The 17,455-nt window shown below is 47.9% G+C and overlaps 7 protein-coding genes across 7 annotated transcripts; 2 read left to right on the plus strand and 5 right to left on the minus strand.

Annotated features, from left to right (window-relative positions):
- Positions 1–105: 105 nt before the first annotated feature.
- On the minus strand, positions 106–2,417 carry EURHEDRAFT_501788 (Kelch repeat-containing protein). The gene is made up of 6 exons (XM_040785768.1): positions 2,217–2,417; positions 2,054–2,137; positions 1,367–1,989; positions 1,157–1,296; positions 754–1,095; positions 106–699 (listed from the first exon to the last, which is right to left on the minus strand). Exons 1-6 carry the CDS (start codon positions 2,296–2,298, stop codon positions 240–242), a joined length of 1,731 nt encoding a protein of 576 aa, XP_040638443.1. The 5' UTR covers positions 2,299–2,417; the 3' UTR covers positions 106–239.
- Positions 2,418–4,076: 1,659 nt separating this feature from the next.
- EURHEDRAFT_413114 (alpha/beta fold hydrolase) lies at positions 4,077–5,437 on the minus strand. Its single transcript, XM_040782094.1, has one exon. The coding sequence runs from the start codon at positions 5,399–5,401 to the stop codon at positions 4,220–4,222; it is 1,182 nt and encodes a 393-aa protein (XP_040638444.1). The 5' UTR covers positions 5,402–5,437; the 3' UTR covers positions 4,077–4,219.
- Positions 5,438–6,216: 779 nt separating this feature from the next.
- On the minus strand, positions 6,217–7,502 carry EURHEDRAFT_378208 (putative NAD binding Rossmann fold oxidoreductase; the record flags this gene model as incomplete). The annotated part of the gene is made up of 5 exons (XM_040779044.1): positions 6,217–6,428; positions 6,478–6,565; positions 6,615–7,018; positions 7,069–7,164; positions 7,220–7,502. The coding sequence occupies 5 exons, from the start codon at positions 7,500–7,502 to the stop codon at positions 6,217–6,219; spliced, it is 1,083 nt and encodes a 360-aa protein (XP_040638445.1).
- A 149-nt stretch (positions 7,503–7,651) lies between these two features.
- Positions 7,652–8,898, minus strand: EURHEDRAFT_84771 (O-methyltransferase). The gene is made up of 2 exons (XM_040787669.1): positions 8,632–8,898; positions 7,652–8,583 (listed from the first exon to the last, which is right to left on the minus strand). Exons 1-2 carry the CDS (start codon positions 8,680–8,682, stop codon positions 7,792–7,794), a joined length of 843 nt encoding a protein of 280 aa, XP_040638446.1. The 5' UTR covers positions 8,683–8,898; the 3' UTR covers positions 7,652–7,791.
- A 572-nt stretch (positions 8,899–9,470) lies between these two features.
- Positions 9,471–10,940, plus strand: EURHEDRAFT_378210 (uncharacterized protein; the record flags this gene model as incomplete). Its single annotated transcript, XM_040779045.1, has 1 exon — positions 9,471–10,940. The coding sequence occupies one exon, from the start codon at positions 9,471–9,473 to the stop codon at positions 10,938–10,940; it is 1,470 nt and encodes a 489-aa protein (XP_040638447.1).
- A 1,080-nt stretch (positions 10,941–12,020) lies between these two features.
- On the plus strand, positions 12,021–13,103 carry EURHEDRAFT_457467 (uncharacterized protein; the record flags this gene model as incomplete). Its single annotated transcript, XM_040784430.1, has 3 exons — positions 12,021–12,176; positions 12,233–12,558; positions 12,608–13,103. The coding sequence occupies 3 exons, from the start codon at positions 12,021–12,023 to the stop codon at positions 13,101–13,103; spliced, it is 978 nt and encodes a 325-aa protein (XP_040638448.1).
- A 1,894-nt stretch (positions 13,104–14,997) lies between these two features.
- On the minus strand, positions 14,998–15,471 carry EURHEDRAFT_403299 (uncharacterized protein; the record flags this gene model as incomplete). The annotated part of the gene is made up of 2 exons (XM_040780206.1): positions 14,998–15,287; positions 15,357–15,471. The coding sequence occupies 2 exons, from the start codon at positions 15,469–15,471 to the stop codon at positions 14,998–15,000; spliced, it is 405 nt and encodes a 134-aa protein (XP_040638449.1).
- Between the last annotated feature and the right edge of the window lie 1,984 nt (positions 15,472–17,455).

A 17,455-nucleotide genomic window follows, 5' to 3' on the forward strand; every position in this document is an offset into this window, starting at 1 on the left:
TCATGACTTACCATCCGGTGCTTTAACACCATGAGCAGTTTGCGAAAGAAGAGGATTCTTAGAGATTCGTAATCTATCCCATTTGATGCGGTCAGCCATTTCTTCGTCCAGATATGCCAATATCATTACAGTAATGGCTCAGTTTAGTTTATTAGGATTAGATATGAGTACATCGATACCCCCTTGTGATTATGTACAAAACTTCCTATAGTCCTTGATATAGCCCTCATCCAGACCGATTACCGGCTATTCTGCGATCCATCCAACTCTGCCCTCGTATGGCTAATATCCGCCGGCAACTCCTGCGGCGGCACATTGTTCGCAGACATCTCCGCAACCTCCGACATGCCCAACTCAACCGGCCTCCCTTGGCCATTGAGTTCCGCCAAATGAGGCTGTCTGCCTTTACCATTTGGGTCTATGATATCGCGGTTCCACTTCGCGTTGCGACGCCGCTTGTACGCGATGGCTAAGAATGCTAGACCACCAAGGGTAGCAGCGCCGGCGACAGCGCCGACAGTTGCTCCTGCAATGCCGCCTTTCGAGAGTGGGTTGAAGCTAGTGTCTGATTGGGCTGTGGAAGTTGACGACGGGGAGGCGCTTGAGCTGGAGACTGTCTTTTTGTTTTCGAATAGATTGGCTATGTCAGTGCTGCCGAATCCTTTCTCTGGTTTCGTAACAGTGGCGCCGCCAGTTACGCTAGATGAATACTCTATTAGCGACGAAAACAAAAATTAAGAAGGACAGACATACCTTCCACCAATAACATTGGAAATGTTCTGATGTACTTTGTACTCCCCGTCATCCGCGTCATAATTGAAAAGCCAATCGTGCTCATTGAGATCAAAAATTCCTATTCCGTTCTGAAACGTGCCACTGTCACAGGTGGATGGTTTAGGCTTAAACTCCTCACTGCCATACGGAATAAGCCCTCCAATAGCCAGCATGGTGTGCTTTCCTGCAAGTTGGCACTTGTGCTCGATTCGGAGGTCACCACCATCTACGACCCGGATCCAACGAAAAGATGGCAAAGAAAGAACGTAGACATCGCCATCGGATGTGATAGTTGAGTTTGACATACCACCGAAGACATAACTAGGGCATTATTAGACAACGACAGACTCATGTATTATGCCTGATGCTATACAGCACTTACATAGAAAAGGATGACAGATCTGGAGCGGCAGCAACAACAGTACAGCCGGCCATTCGCCAATGAGGAATATCTCCCGTACTTTTTTGAGTATACCATTTGTCATTGGCGATGTCATAAATAGAAATTGACTCCATTGAGTTCTATGAAGACAGGTTAGCTCGTTAACACAATGTAAAGATCGGATATGAAACAAGGGATTAAATGCCGTACTTGAAGATCCGGGCTGTTCTGCTTCTGGGCCAGAATATCCAGCCCCTGGCCAATAGGATGTGTATTCCCACCAAAAGTGACCAGTATCCCTTCATCACCAAACTCTTCAATCAGGTTCATATACCCATTATTGAGCGTCCCGTACTCATTCAAACCCTCGCTTGAGATATTACTCCATTCCAAGGTATTCTGGTCCAAGACGAGCATCCCGGAAACGCTGTATGGACTCGCACCATGGACTCGGGAGAGGGCGGGATTTCCTTCTGTATCAACTTCACCTCCAAGATAGTAGGCTTTCTTGTGCACTGATGATTGTGCTGTGGCCCCCTCGGCCATTCGTTGGAAAATGGCACCTCTGAAGCCGTCTGATGTCCAGTCACCACTCTCAATGTTATATTTCCAGGTCGCCACTGGTGGGGGTGAGTCGAGTCGTTCATTGTATCTGGTGACGTAGCCCCCGTAGAAGTAAAGGTTCGATCCGTCAGAGAATGTTGCGCCTTCGTTCATTGCTGGTGGATAAGCATCGGGATCAGATTCGTTGTACGGTTTTTTGATAGTGGTGAATAAATTCGAGTCATAATTCGACCACGATTTGGAGAGATCGACGGCGAGGAGGTCGTAAGCTGAGCAAATGATAGTATTGCACCATTAGCAATGCGTTTGCGGTCAAACGGCGAGGGTGCCAACCTGTTTCCACCGTAATCTCATCATCCCCATCGATGTATCTCAACTCGCCGCCGTCGATATATAGTGTTTGATTATTAACAATCACTGAGAAAAGACGGGGTTACACAAGTTAGCCCACAGTTGAAGTCGTCTGGTGTCGTTGGTCGCAAAACATGTAGCTTACCAGAGTGAAATTCGCGGGAACAAAGCTGCTTTGTTGCTCCCAGCGTTACTAGAAGGAACAGGAGAAGAACGAGTCTATCCATATTTAGAAATTGGGACCCTTTCTGGATGACGTTGCTGGCAATTGTACACACATGGAATACTGCATCAGAGGCAGAGGTTGGTCTTGTGAAAGACTTTTCTAGCAAATTGAAAAAGAGACTCAGCAAAACGCGCTTGGCCCACATAACGACCCGGCTCTTTTAGTCTGGAAATTGGGCAAGTGCTCTGTACGTTGTCATGACAGTACTACACTCTGGCTCTCTTCGAACTTCAAGGGTTTGCCGCCGGCAGTGGAGACAGAGGCATTGTAGAACCCTATCATATCAACATAATTCATGCGGCGCAGCGCAACCTGAAGATCAATGCTAGAAACGGCATATGGAGTAGCAGATCTGGCGATGGCTTGTGCTCCGTGCATTTCGGCATTGCCGACTTGGGCGAGTACTTGAACTAGCCATTGATGATCACAATACAGATCGGTTTGCCCGGCGTTTCGACCAAAATTAGGATTATGTCAGTCCGCCCTCCACTCGCGGTTATGGGAACTGAAATTGTTGATCATAATGTGGGACGCTGCTTTATTCGGCTCTGGCTGGGTCCATTACAGCCCTTGCGGCCATCATTCCTAGACCCTGGCGATGGACACAGAAATCTTGGATAGAAGGTGGAAGGTGAGAATGTGTGGATGGGAAGATCATCCATGTGGAGCAATGTGCAAGAGATGAAGCTCAAGTGACGAGGCCCAAGAATTGAGCACAAATGCAACTAAATTGAAATGGGAAGCAGTACAGAGCAGCGCTCATTCGGGACATATGATGCAACTTTCACTGCTGAGGTGAAGAAAATAAGGGATAAGAAAAATGAGATTTCTTCTTGGTATGGCTCGGGCTTAGTACAGATGGCAATTTGCACACCAACAGGCAAAATCTTCATACATCTCACGATCCTTCAGCCACTGACTCTTTGACAACCCATTCTTTCCCAACATGGCGCTTTCATAACCTTCCCCATAGCTTTGCTTTCTATCTGTTTTCCAAACTCGTTTACATCCTTCTTCATAATCCACTCATTCCTGAGCAAAGTGTTTCCTCCCTTCTTCTTTCATGTCCATGGCCAGGCAACATGCACAAATAGCCAAGCGAGTTCACTTGCCTTTAGCTTCTCCAAGGGACGAGTGATTCGCATATATGCCCCTAATACCTTGGATGTTCCTTTGCGGCCTGATTCTTTTCGGGAGCAAGGTGCGTGGCAGGGGCCGTGGAAGTCTGAAATATATAGATAGTGAGACTCGGGAGACTCAGCTTGTCCTTGAAATAGTCGATTGTGTGCGGTAGATGTACGCGCGAATGCATGACGGTAGGTCTAAGAATTGGAAGTATTTAAACATGATAAATGCAAAATCGTCGAATATGATTCAACAGACAATCTATGGAGTCAGCTAGGATCCTAATTAATGCCTCAAGGAACAATGATGATTCATTGCGGGTTTCTTATGACCTTCAAAAATGAGGCACAACGCCATACAAACGGTTTATTGCAATAATACATCGTTTAAAGCCAACCATTACCACGGCTGCTTCTACTGCATATATTTCCCAAGTCTTACCAACATCAAACGAACTACAGTCCCCAGTAAATTGACATAGCGTCAGGCACTGATGAGAATTGTAACGGGATAAGCATACAGAGTACGCGGCCCCCATCTTTTCTATCTGATAGTACAGCACCGGTTGCGCCTTATTATGTCAAGCCTCTAAGACCGATTTTGCATCATGGAATAGATTTCCTACGGTCATTATTCTATAGCACGAGGGAGGATGCCTGTATGAATAGTTATGGATGATAACGGAGCCGTTGGATGTAATTGAACAGCATTTGCATGTGTGTTGAGTTTGAAAATATATATTGCAAGTTTGCAACGGCCTGACACTGTATGTATCGATAAAAAGATAGAACCACTGATCATACATCCAGCCCCCTCGCCAATTCAAGAACAACATCTACTACCACCTCAGGGCTTTCCTGCGGCGCCCAATGTCCAACACCATCAATCAATCTCAACGCCTGGAAATCGGTACACACTGTCCCATCACGCATTCTCTCCAATGCCCCAGGCTCCTGATAGATCCCCCAGTCCAACTTTCCCGATACAAACGCACATGGAATTTCAATCTTCTTCCCGGAAAATACCTCATAGTCCGCTGTATACTTCCCGCCCTTAGCTGTCCGCACGCGATACCAATTCAGACCTCCCTGGAACCCCGTCCGCTCATACTCAGTCACATAAACTGCCAGCTCCTCATCGGGTAACCAGCCATGCGACAACCGAGCATGCTCCTTAGGCTCCGTTGCCATCAAATCTGCTACGGTCTCCGGCATCGTCTTATCGAGCGGCATGATGTAATAGCCCGGTAGCTGCGCGAGTTCGGTCGCCGACCACTCATGCAGCTGGAACGGCTTGTTACCCTTCCAAGTCCCGCTTTTGAGATGGAAATAGCCGCGCAAGAACTCATGGAGACCCTGCGGGGGGTTGCTCATTTCCTTGTTCGCAGGCGCAGTGGAATAGTACCATTTATAGTGCTTGCGACCGAGAGACGCAAGGGCACCATGTACGTCGCCTGCTGAGGATTCGGCGCCTCCTTTAGATACATCTTGTTCCTGCGCTGGTGCATTCCCAGTGTTAAACGGTGCTTCCGGGGCTCCGTTGAACGGATGACTCAGCAGGACTACACTCCGGAAGAAATCCGGCCGGATGAGAGCGCACATGGCTGCCGTGACAGCGCCGGCATCGTGGCCGACAACGCAGTGAACCGATCGGTAGCCCAGGGCATTCACCAGTAGGACGACATCGCGAACTAAAGTGGTAACAGAGTAGCTTGACAGGTCCACGTTCTCGTAGGAGCGGTCATCGTGGCCAGTGGTACGGCCAAAACCGCGCGAGTCCGGGGCGACCACGTAGTAGCCGGCCTCCGCGAGAGGAGGTATGACCTTGCGCCAGGAGTAGGCGAGCTCGGGGAAGCCGTGGAGGAGGATGATAAGGGGTTGATTTCGGGTGGGGGAGTAGTTGGCTTCGAGGATATGCACGGAAAGGGGATTGTTGGAGGTGGAAAGGGGAATGGTTCGAGAAGCTATGATGGGGTGCATGGTGTGTGCGTATGCATTTAGAGGGAGATGGATGGTTGGTGGCTTTTAAAGAGTCATTATAAGCTTCAATTGCGGCCAATGGGCTCATCATCGTACCCCGCAGATTGAAGCAAGATTATTAATGCTATGTATTATTATCTTTTTCATAGTAGTGTATATTTTAGTACATATATTCATTAGATTCTGTTTACCCCTTGAGAGACCTTCTTTCACTTCATTGTCGGGTCCGAACACAAGTGCGAAGGACTATCTATATTTTCGGAGATGACTTCAAGTTGATAAGTGAAGGAAGGAGATTTGAAGTCCAATAACAGTTCACCCAATTGCTCCCCGTGTTTAGTAGCATCTCCCGCCGAGGGTACTGTCAATCGTGCCGAGTGTGTATCAGTAAAGCCATTAAACGAGCTTCGATCTCATTTGCGTGACGGGGACTTGCGCTAGAGGCGTGGTGAAAGAATAGGAACATCAGGACCAGGATAGGCAGAAAGATATATAAATCACCAACTTTGAACGAAGGCGTTGCATGATGATTGCGTCTGCCATGGGGTGTGAGACATTGAGAATAGGAACGAGGCAAGAGATGGTTCTGGCTCGGTAGATATATATGCTGCGATTGCAGCATTCACTTCATTTGTATATAAGCAGTGAAGATGGAGAAATGGCAAAACAAGAATGAAAAAGTATTATCATAAAGATTCTACAAAGCAATGCTCAATATTTATGAAAATATACAAATCTAAACATGCATCCGCACCATAAAAACAAAAAGCTTTATGGATTTTCAAACCGCAACCAAATAAACCTAATTCTCAGATTCAAACATCAATAGTCTTCCCCATTTTCGAGCTCTCCTGCGCCAACTCAATCAATCGAATCACCTGTCCGGCTTCAACACCGCTAGCAGGAAGAGCGCCCTCTCCTGAAAGAGCCCGAGCGAGTTTGCGGTAGTACTCTGTCCAAGTGGGCGGTTCGACGGTAGGGACAACTTCCTTGGCTGGGGTGCCGTTTTGGATGGTTGTCAGAGTACCTGGATTTGTTAGATATGGTATTGAATGTAGAGGGATAGCGGGTCTTACCGTAGCGCTCGCTTGGTTCACGGCCATACCCGCTGTCCCAGGGCTTGATACCAGCCTTGAGGTGGTCTTCTTGAATATCAAGATGGAACTGTATCACATTAGCCACAATTGACATTCACATCCAGAATTCAGCATACCTTCTTAAAACTCCCCTTCTCCCCCCTAACCCAAAACCTCAACTGCTCCTCCTCAGGACTAACAACACCCGCCTTCGCCGTAACAAGCACCCCACCCCCATAGTGCAGCAACACTGTAAAGGAGTCCTCATACCCAGAAGTATTAACCTCGCGCTGCGACCCAATGAAACCAGTAACCCGCTTCGGCAGCCCTAACAGATAAACCACCTGGTCGAGCAAATGTGTTCCGAGATCGTAGATCGCACTGCCGCCGGGGATGACCTTGTTTTTCCAATTGGAGGCAGAGGAGGAGGGTTCTTGGGGGCGGTGGCGGTCGAAGTGGGTTTCAAATTCGACAACGCGGCCGAGGGAGCCATTCTTGTAGAGTTTGGAGAGGGTCTGGAAGTCGGCGTCCCAGCGGCGGTCTATCATTCCTTAACAAGTATTTCTGGTATGGAGGGGAAGGTAAGCATACTCTGGTAAACAGCCAATAACTTCCCGTTCTTCTCCGCGATGGCATTAAGCTCCTCTGCTTCCTTAGAAGTGGGCGTAAATGGCTTCTCACAGACAACTGTTCTCGTTAGCATCACCATCACCCGTCCGTAACCAAAATAAAGAAGACACACCATGCTTCCCACCCTCCAGCGCCAATTTTACCAACTCAAAATGTGAATCCGGCGCCGTCGTAACAACCACCACATCAACTCCCGCATCCTTCACCATTTCCTCGGACGTCCGGTAGGACTTGATACCGGGGTGATCCTTTTCAGCATCGTCGTCGGGCTTAGGGGTGCGCTGGACGACGGCGTAGAGCTTGAGCTCGGGGACTTCGCTGATAAAGGGGATGTGAAAGGTTTTGGCACTGAAGCCGTAGCCCACAACGCCGACGTTGAATGCTTTGGAGGCCATATTCGATTGGTTAGGGGGTTAGATAAGAGAGCAGGGAATATGCAGGAAAGGGATATGCAATGCAAGAAGAGAAGAACTTTTGCAGAAAAGAAAAAGAGCTGCTTATGACTCTTGCTGACTATATTTATACAGAACGCGGGGAAGGTCCACGCGATGGAAGGCGGGGCAGTCAAAAGCCGACTCTCGGAATTCATCTCGGTGGCCCCGATTTATCTTGCTTCGGACAGTCAATTCCAGACAATAATGAATGCCATTCTCATGTTAACAATAGTCTATTCTATAAAAGAGACTAAGCCTTCTCCTCTCCCACACACCGGGTCACCTCAACAGCATCCCCCAGCCCTTCCGGCTGGTTCAGCGTACTCTCATACACCAAATTCGGGTTCCCGACAACATCAAACAGTGGCTTATCATCTTTGCCCACAAACGCCTGTGAAGTCCACTCCGAAATACCTCTCTTGTCATAACCCCCCGTGGTACTCTTCGCCGCCTCCCGCTTCTGCTCGACCGTACTCCGCACGTACTCCAGGTACGGCGGGTTTCCGGGATAAATGACGTTATCGGCCGCTAAGACAGATCCGGGAGATACCATGCCGAGATGCTCGCAAAGCTTGAGGTCGCTTGTGTAACCGGGTTTGTAGTGGTCGATGAACATGAGTTCGACGTGGTTTACTTCGCCGCTGGTATAGAGCTTGTGCAGTGATGCGTCGCTGCGACCGACGATGATGCGAACGAAATCGCGCAACCCGGCCAGATCAACTAGCATATTCGCGATAGCAGCGAAGACGGGATTCAATTCCAGACTCAGGAATCTCTTCCCGCCATTCCGACGAACAGCGTCTCCGAATAGGATGGCCGAGTAACCCACATAGCAGCCCAACTCGATCATCGTGTGCGGTTTGATCTCATCAATCAGATCCGTGACGACCTTGCCCTTTTCGGAACCGACGTTCATGAAGAGGTATTGTTTTCCGAATTCGTCGATTAGGTCGAGGATTTTCTGCGGGTGGCCTTGGATAGCATCGAGGTTGGGTTGGCTGTAGATGAACTCAAGGAGTTTGAGCTCGCGGCCATCGTTGTTCTTGCCTGTCAGTCTTTATCGAGGGTATGGTTGGGAGAGTTGACTTACCCAGACGCCTCCTTGGGTAGGGGGCTTGGTCGGGTCAAGGGTTTGGGCCATGGTAGCTGTAGAGTGTAGTATCGATTGCTTTGTCTGGGTGTGAAGTGAAGTGAAGTGATGATGGATGATGGATGATGGATGGAGGCGAACATGCCACACTATATATACCCTACTGTCTTACTGTATGGAGTAGGCTGTCGGGGACAACCTCATACTACGTCGGCATTCCATACTGCGTCATTCCACAAGGAGAGCTCGGAGTCGGAGTTGGAGGTAAAACCCGCTCCGAGTGTCTTTACGTGCAGAGTTGGTGAACTGTGTCGGTGTTAACGGCAGATTAGATTATCTGATAACTCTGGACTCGGCGATATCGCTCTAAATTGGGGTAGCTCGGGCTCGGTGATCCTAAGATCCTAAAGCCGTGCTCGGGCATATTTAGTCTCAGGCCTCAGGAAGTAGTTCACGCCTCAGGCATCAAGCGACGCATTCACCCTAATATAGAAGAGGCAAGCGGTGAATAGTGGAACTGCCACTGGCATATGCAAAACACTCCATCCAACGCAATGTCGTGCGTCGATAAGCGGTGTCTGTCTGCCCCCGATTTCTATAGGAGCTCAATGCTCTTCTCAGCAGCAAACCAAGCCAGCAATGCCTAGTACAACTCATTCTGAGCAATCCAGTGCAGCGATGACGTGGTCATCATGATAACATCTCCCAGTCTGTCCGGCGTTGATACCGAGTACATAGTATAGTAGAAATCCCAGCCTCGGCTTTTTCAGTTTCATCTGATCCTCCCGTCTCACAAGCAAAATCCTCATCCTCAATTCAACCCACGACTAACAACTACAATGGCCGTCTCTACGGTTCGACGAGTACTGGGCTCGATTTCCAAGTCCCAGCGCTTTGATCTCATCCGGACAATGCTACAGACACTATTTTGCTTACTGCGTATCGTTATCTCATTCTTGCTGTTGCCACTGGATAACGCCGTCCTTCTCGGGACGTACTTTGGTCATTACCTCACCCTGCTTCGATTAGCCGTGCACCGTCGTCGACAGGCGATTCCTCGCGAGACTGAATTCCGTCGGAAAACCGTTCTCATCGCCGGTGTTAATTCGTTACATGGATTGGCTGTTGCTCGGCGCTGGTATTATGAGGGGCATCGGGTGATCGGGGCGGATATGATGGATTCGCCGGTTCGGTCGGGAGAAAGCATGTCCAAATCGCTATCTGCGTTTTACAATGTTGACAAGACACAGTATGTCTCGCAGTTGGTTGATATTGTGCATAAAGAAAAGGTGGATGTGTGGATCCCCTGTTTGGAGCAGGTGGATACCATGGATGACGCGGTTGCGAAGAATGTCATCGAGAGTCGGACTGAATGTCGCTGTGTCCAGCTGGATCCGGAACTGGCGAGTCGGCTTGGTTCGCCGGAGTCGTTGAGACAGTACCTCGTCGAGAGGGACTTGCCTGTTGTTGAGAACCATCAGGTGCAGTCACGGGATTCGGTTCATAAGATTCTGCATCGGTCGCCTAGTAAGGCGTATCTGATGCGGAAGGCGCGTGGTCAGGATAGCAGGCCTGTTATGCTGCCGCAGAGGACGCTTAGCATGACATATCACGAGGTCAGCGAGATCCAGATTAACAAGGACAATCCGTGGATACTGCAGCAGCAGACTCGGCTGGGAGAGTTTATTGCGGAAATCCTCGTCGTCCGTGGACAGGTCAAGGCTATCAAGGTCCGGCCTGGAGATCTACAGTCTGCATGGGGCGCTTCTCGACTGGATCAGGGATTGGCTATATCCATTCATCGACTTATGGATCGGTTTGCGATGAAGGGCGGATCTCGTCTGACCGGACACCTTGCTGTTCACCTAATGGTGGACGAGGAGTTCGATGCAAACTCCGTCCGACATGTCCTGCACATCGCGCACTGCACGCAGGGTGCCGCTTCTGTCAAGACACTACTCCAGGGCCCATCATCCGACATAGTCTCTGGCTATCTATCCGTCCTCACATCGCAAGCCACCGAAGCCTCCGGACAACTAAGCGAAACCCCATTCGACGATGTCAAATCTACCATCGCAGCCACAGACAGAGCAAAGGAGTCCAGCGCAAACACTCTGAAGAAGATCCTATCCCCAACCTTCCTCATCCGACAAGCAAAAGAAGCTGCCTGGGAGATCTGCCATGTACCTTTCTGGAAAGACCCGCGCTTCTCCTACTCCGATCCGTTTCCGTGGTGGTGGCATACACATGTCTACACGCCGCTTCGAGAAATTGGGGTGGCTTTGTATCGAACGCCGTTGAAGGATTGAACTGGGTTATGCTAGATGAATTACGATTGATGTGCGATGCTTTGGTCTACGACGGAATGTGAGGAATGTTATCTGCATATTTGGCGTATGACTTCATTTTGGTTATTGTTAGACATGAACTGTTATTTTGGATAGACCTTGGTTTCTTCGTCTCTTCTGGTTAGATATGGGAATCTGCGGGAATCAGCAGCGTATGTCATAGCCCAATCAGGCAACCCCGCCAAGTGGCGTGTTCTTAAAAAAGAACAGCGTTGCCATGGTTTGCCTTAAATACCGGTGCCTTGAATATAAGTGCAGATACTAGTTAACAAGTACTATAGAAACACACTATTTTCTATGTATAGGGAGTAGAGAATAACGATATATCGCCAACATATAGTGTGTGGAATTTATTGTCACATAGCGCCGTCACCAGAGCGACGAGCAGACCCCACGCATAAACAATTCGCTTTTACAGAGAGGTCAAGGACACAACGATATACATACCATAGACACACGCACTGATACTCGAGCCTATGTCCCGTACTGGTAGATTATTCATTAGCCTAATGAATACTCTGTAAAAACGCTGTATTCAGACAACTGTGGCGTGTGGCGCGGCGCATAAATATGAAGCGGCACAAGGCAGTATGACATTCCGCCCAGCATAATTTCATTCTCCGCCGTCGTTTTCCTCTTCTCTTCGCTTCTACCCTCGACTTTGTTTCATCTCTGCTTTTTCCATACATCTTCCTTTTTCGTCTTTTCTCCCTCTGAGTACTATTGAATCTCTTGTACCACTACATCCGTTGATCGGTTGTTGGCCCGTTGATTCATTCCGGTTGGGTTCTGGATGCCCACGTAAACAATAGCATTGCACGACTTTCGCTTTACGCAGTTACGAGCGACGACCCATCTTCATCTTAGCGAAGAAAGAATTCAGAGGGAACATTTTTTGCGACATCGCCTTTCATCTGTTCGAATTCAAATCTAATACCCGAATCAGCCTCGCGAGTCAAACAGCGCACTCGACCGTCAGCACCGCTACCCGAAACATTTCAACGCATCTGAATCTCGTTTTCGCACTCAAGTTCAGCCGCGATGAAGCTCGCACGACCTTCCGTCAATCCTGGGCGGATGAAGAATATCATCCACGGTTGCCAGGGCCTCCTCATCTTCCTCGCATGGGCTCTGACCATCGCTGTCTGGACAAAGGGCGATGGAATCGATGGACGGACGGCTTGGTATTGGGCTCTAGTAAGTTGATGCGCTATGAGTTGACGGCAATTAAAATACTAATACGTTGATGTTAGTGCTGGTTTAGTATCCCCGGCTTAGTCTACCTTGTCGCTGTTCCGATTTGGCCGCGAGCCCGGAGATTCGGAAACGTTTATGCTTTTGCGAGTGTTGATATGCTGTATGCTGTGCTGTGGTTTGCGGCGTGGGTTTGCGTTGCGTCGTATGTTGCTCAGGGAAAGTCCGAGGGCAAGGATAGCGATTCGGATAAGGACAGCAAGAGCAATAAGCGGGCTAGCGACAGTGACAACAGCAGCAAGGGAGGATGCGATAACTGGAAATATGGTAGCGCTGCAAAGTGCAAGATTAGTACGGCTACGGTGATCTTTGGTGTGGCTATTTTGTGAGTTCTGGCGTGTCTTGTTGATCCTGGGCCTTGCTAACAGATACAGCCTCCTCTTCGTTGCTACGGCTTTCATGTCCTTCCGCAACGTCGTGCACTTCCGTCGCACTGGTACCCTCCCCGACGCGGTCTCCGACCCCAGTTTTGCCGCGCACTCCAAGGCTGCTTTCTCCTCGACTCCCGTCCAGGACTTTGATGAGGAAGAAAATGACTTCCGCTCTGGCCGCGGTAACATGACTTCCTCCGCACGCAGCGACCGCGACGAAGATTACGCCCTCCTCGAACAAAGCGAAGTCGATGATTTGGGCCACCATCCCGGCCGTTCCGCGCTATCCGGCGGGTACGATCCCACTGCGTCCACGATGACGGGCGGAAGCAGCGTTCTGCATGATTACAGCACGACCAGCTATGGCGGTGCATATGGGCAGCACTATGGGCCACCGTCGGAGTATCCAGCGACGGAGTATCCAGCGACAGAGTACCCAGCTACGGAGTATCCGGCGACTGATTATGGATCGAGTTTGAATGGTCATGGCCATCGTTAGTGGTGGACGTTGATGATTGTGATTTTCTTGTTTTGTTGTCATCGAGCGATGTTGCAGGCGTATATCCATCTCTGTTCTCCGTTCTCTTGTTTTGTGATTAGTTGAGCATGAGAGGTTGTCTGATTGTGTATACATAAATAGCAAACAATTCCTTGGTCTTACTGCTTATACTCTGTACTCTTTAAGTGACGCTGAATTACTAGAAACGGTCTAGATTGCCTATTTAGGTTTAGCGTCTCATTACCGCTTGGCATCGCTGCGCTTGCTCTATAAAGTCGCCCTCCATTGCTGCTTCGACTTCAACCAAATTTGTGCTGTTTTTCTTTGCAGCTTTCGCCTCTGTCGCCTATGGTTCTGGTGAGGCATTTTTGCTATTAATCCTTTGCGTAGGCCCCCTCATTGCACCACCCCTTTTTTGCTGGATGTAGTCATAATCGTTGCAGTCTTTCACACCAGTAGGCCTCGCCAAACTCGTGGGCGACCCGCGGGCGCCCGCGGGCTGTCAAAGAAAGCAAATATAGAGAATCCTGTGACTTGCATATTTTATGCGGTTTCTGGCTGTATTTTATGGTAATAGGATTACACACCAGTTTTCACCTGATCGAGCTTATTGCCCATATCGAGCCCTAAAGCTATGCCAGAACATACAAGTAACTTATTCCACGGGCGAGCGGCGCGTTTTCTCCGCAGCCACCAAATATTGAATCACCTGCCTCCTTCAATACATTATATCGTCACCATTTCAATCCATAATGCCTGAATCTCAAGAATCTAACATTCAAATGGCTATATCTGCCTATAATTCAAAAAGAATTAAGTCCAAAAAGGAGGCTGCCAAGGTGATTGCGGTATCTGAAACTACTCTTCGCGAGCGCCTCAAGGGAAGAAAACCACGCTCAGAAACACGGGCAAACAATCACATATTATCATCTATTCAAGAAGAAGTTCTTGTTAAGCAGATTCTGAATGCAGACAAACGTGGTTTTCCAATTTGTCCGGAGTTCCTACGTCAAATGGTTCAGATACTGCTTCAAGAACAGACCTCTACCTCTACTCCAAACATAGGAGTCAACTGGGCATCTAGTTCTGTTAAACGCCACCTACAAGTGCGCACACAGTTCAATCGGCGAATTGTCACGGGCTCGGAATAGTAGATAATAATGAATCAATGTTCCTATCTAAACTATTGCAACCATCGACGAGAATATCAAATCTGGAGAAGAAAAGAGAAAAGGAAAGACCTATTTATACAAAGGGATTTATGGGGGTTGTGTGGCATCGCTAAGCAGCTGTTTGTCTTTACTGTTTGCATGGCATTGTGTAAGGGGCTAGGCCCCAAAGGCTATCATCTAGCCATACTGATGGTTTGTTGATAAAGTCGCTGAGCTGGGCCGCCACAGGCTCACTGCTAACGAATATGCGGCTATATACAGGCAATCTGGCAGCTGGTACTGCCTAAGTAAGCTATCGACGAGAATAATCAACATGAGGAAGGAAGAAAGAATGTAACGCCGCAATCATCAACAAGTCTAACAGTCACAATAAGGGTCACAAAACAGAAGATGAAAGAGAACAAATCAAACATGCATGAAAAGTGTGCCCATTGGCTATAAGCAGAGAGCATCGTCACATCATGGGCTAAAAATAGGAGAATATATGTAGTATGACATCACAAAAATGAATCATAAAAAGTCAACAGGTGCCCGGATATTTCAACATTGACAATCGTGGAGAACCCAGGACTTTGTCCGTGCTCTCCTAAGAAATTTGTATTGCAGGTTCCGTGTTCTGTTGTTGTTGGTCTCGCGGTGAAGACCTGGCAACACCATTGAACCAGGAGGGAGTCCGTTCTCCCATGGCTGTGTATGAAACCTGGTAACAAAAACATTTTAGCTTAAGGCAAATGAGTGTCTATTTTTCCAGGGCCTGCTAATACCTGCGTTGTTTGGGAAACGTTGATTATTCTTATTTCTCGGTGAGATGGTGGCGAGAATATCGGGTTGTTAAGGGGTAATGTAGGATAATATGTCTCCAAGGTAGAAACTGGGAGCCAAGGACCATTTGGGGGCAGATTGTTTCTATTGATGCGAGTATGGCTGGGATTGGACTGGGCCGTGGAATAGATGTTATATTGCGCATTGCTTATTGGGAGATGCTCTGACTCATTGCCAAATTCGTAATTGTCTAAGTGATTGCATTGTAGTCAGTATATGACAGTAAGATAAAACAGCTGTGGGAGTGTGAATATCTTACCTCGGGCTCTATTCCACCATTGGGTGATTCTTTGTCTATGACTGACCAAAAACCGAACACCAGGAACACACGCGATGAAAAGAGCAAGCAATGCAATGATAGCTTCGGTCGACATTTTCACCTTGAGTCAGGATAGAGACAGCTCAAGAAGAAAATTCCAAAGTGTTACTATTGGCTTGCGCTGAAGTATGCTCTTGCAGGTTGACTTAATGGAGAGCCCTGCAACTGCAGCGTAAATCTGCAACGAAAAAGGTCAATAGTTATTTTAAGACGGCCTTATGAGACAACTAAATAGTAGTATCCTTAAATGTGTAGCGCACACCGCTACCCACAACACCAGACTGAACTTTTCGATGAATTTTTAATCCAGTAATACCACAAGTCATTGTATTGTTTCGAGGGTAAAGTGTCAGTTTTATATGGGGTTTAGTGACTCGACACCAGAGGAATGCCTGGCTTAAAAGTCGTGATTTGGTTGAGATGGTGAGGGACGATATTATGCGGTAATTCAACTCTGCAGCGGCGAGATTCGCGGCGAGGGATAAATCAATCAAATGTGATGGACTCGCAGGTTTTTATCATCAACATCTGGGGGGAATTGTGTGTTATTCTATTGAACGGTCTTCTAATAGTGAATAATTTCTGAATTGATTAAGAATGATAGAAGTGAGAAAAGGAGAGCGCTGACTGTTGGGGAGAAAAATACTTAGAAACCCCAGGCCAAATCCACCATCCGGCTTGGCACTCGGTAGGGCTGACCATGGCTACTCTATTCCGACTATGCAAAACAAATATGTACTCAAATGGCCAATCTCTTGCTCTCGCATCCAATGTCAACTCTTCCCTTCTTCTTCTTCTTCTTCTTCTTCTTCTTCTTCTCCTTCAGCTGCACTCCCCCAATAATCATTACCATATAAACAGCTTTGAGCATGTACAACGCCAAAGCAGCTCTCATTGTCGCCGTCGTGGCTTCCATCTCAACTCCCGTGCGGCCTAGACAGCCAACCATTGCCTTGACAGACATAACACCATAGTTCCGTTTTTCATCCATAGAGTGCTGTACGGTGAAGCTAGAAATCTAATTTGAAGTGCTCGCCTTTATTGATACTTATTGGAATATGACAGGAGACCTTGACACTTGAGAAAAGACTACCTAGTGACGCACGATTGAAGATGAGAATGATGAAGGTAACTGAAAATTGTCCAAAAAGGAAAAATGGCTAGCATAAAATTCACTAGATGAGGTGCCAATGTCTAAACAACCGTCTGGCTACTGGCAGCAGGGATAGTGACTGCATCCGGCTTGGAAAAGGAGCAGCAAATTCATATGTTTTGAAGCCTTCTTCACAATTCTCACCTGGTTCGCGCTCTTTTCATGCAGGAAAAAAAAAAAAAAAAAAGTCTGCATCCAGTTCTCTAACTATCAACAAGCACACGGCGAGAAAAGATGAGCCAAGCCTCCATGGGGCATGGACTATCTCTCCCCAGAGCCACTTTCGATGGCTTCTCGCAGCTCGATCAGGCCATGGAGACTTTGCCCAGTACCACGAGCGCTTTGGGCATGAGGATGAAAAGTTAGAGTGCCCCTGTGGAGGCCGGAAGACTCCCCATCACTTCTACTACTACCGAAAGGGTCGCAAAGCGTTCCCACATCCATGGGGATACCAGCAAGTAGATAAGATCCTGCACTCTAAGTCAGGAATAATGGTTTTCCTTGAATGGTTGCAGATGTCGCATTTCTACTACACAATATACCAACGCAAAAAACCTTCGATAACATTTACATTGAGGTTTTCAAGCCAGTACCGTGTATCTTTGGGCTCGAGAAGAGCACAGAATCTGGTAAAATGGGTGAGTATCAAGCAATACCACCATAATGTGAAATGCACTTTCCAAAATTCACTCGCATGTTGTTCAAGCCAATTCGTGTGGATTCTGCAAAGTCTCTTTCTATTTTCTTAAAGGGTCCTCGAACAAGCTGGTTCTAGAATTCAGGCGACCTATTAGTCTGATGTTTGGACTTTGTAGCGCGTTTGATACAGTGCCTAGGTTTCGTAATAGCCATTTTGATTGAGCCAAAAAAAAAAAAAAAAAAAAAA

Source organism: Aspergillus ruber (assembly GCF_000600275.1).
Source record: "Aspergillus ruber CBS 135680 unplaced genomic scaffold scaffold00015, whole genome shotgun sequence".
Lineage (NCBI taxonomy): Eukaryota > Fungi > Ascomycota > Eurotiomycetes > Eurotiales > Aspergillaceae > Aspergillus > Aspergillus ruber.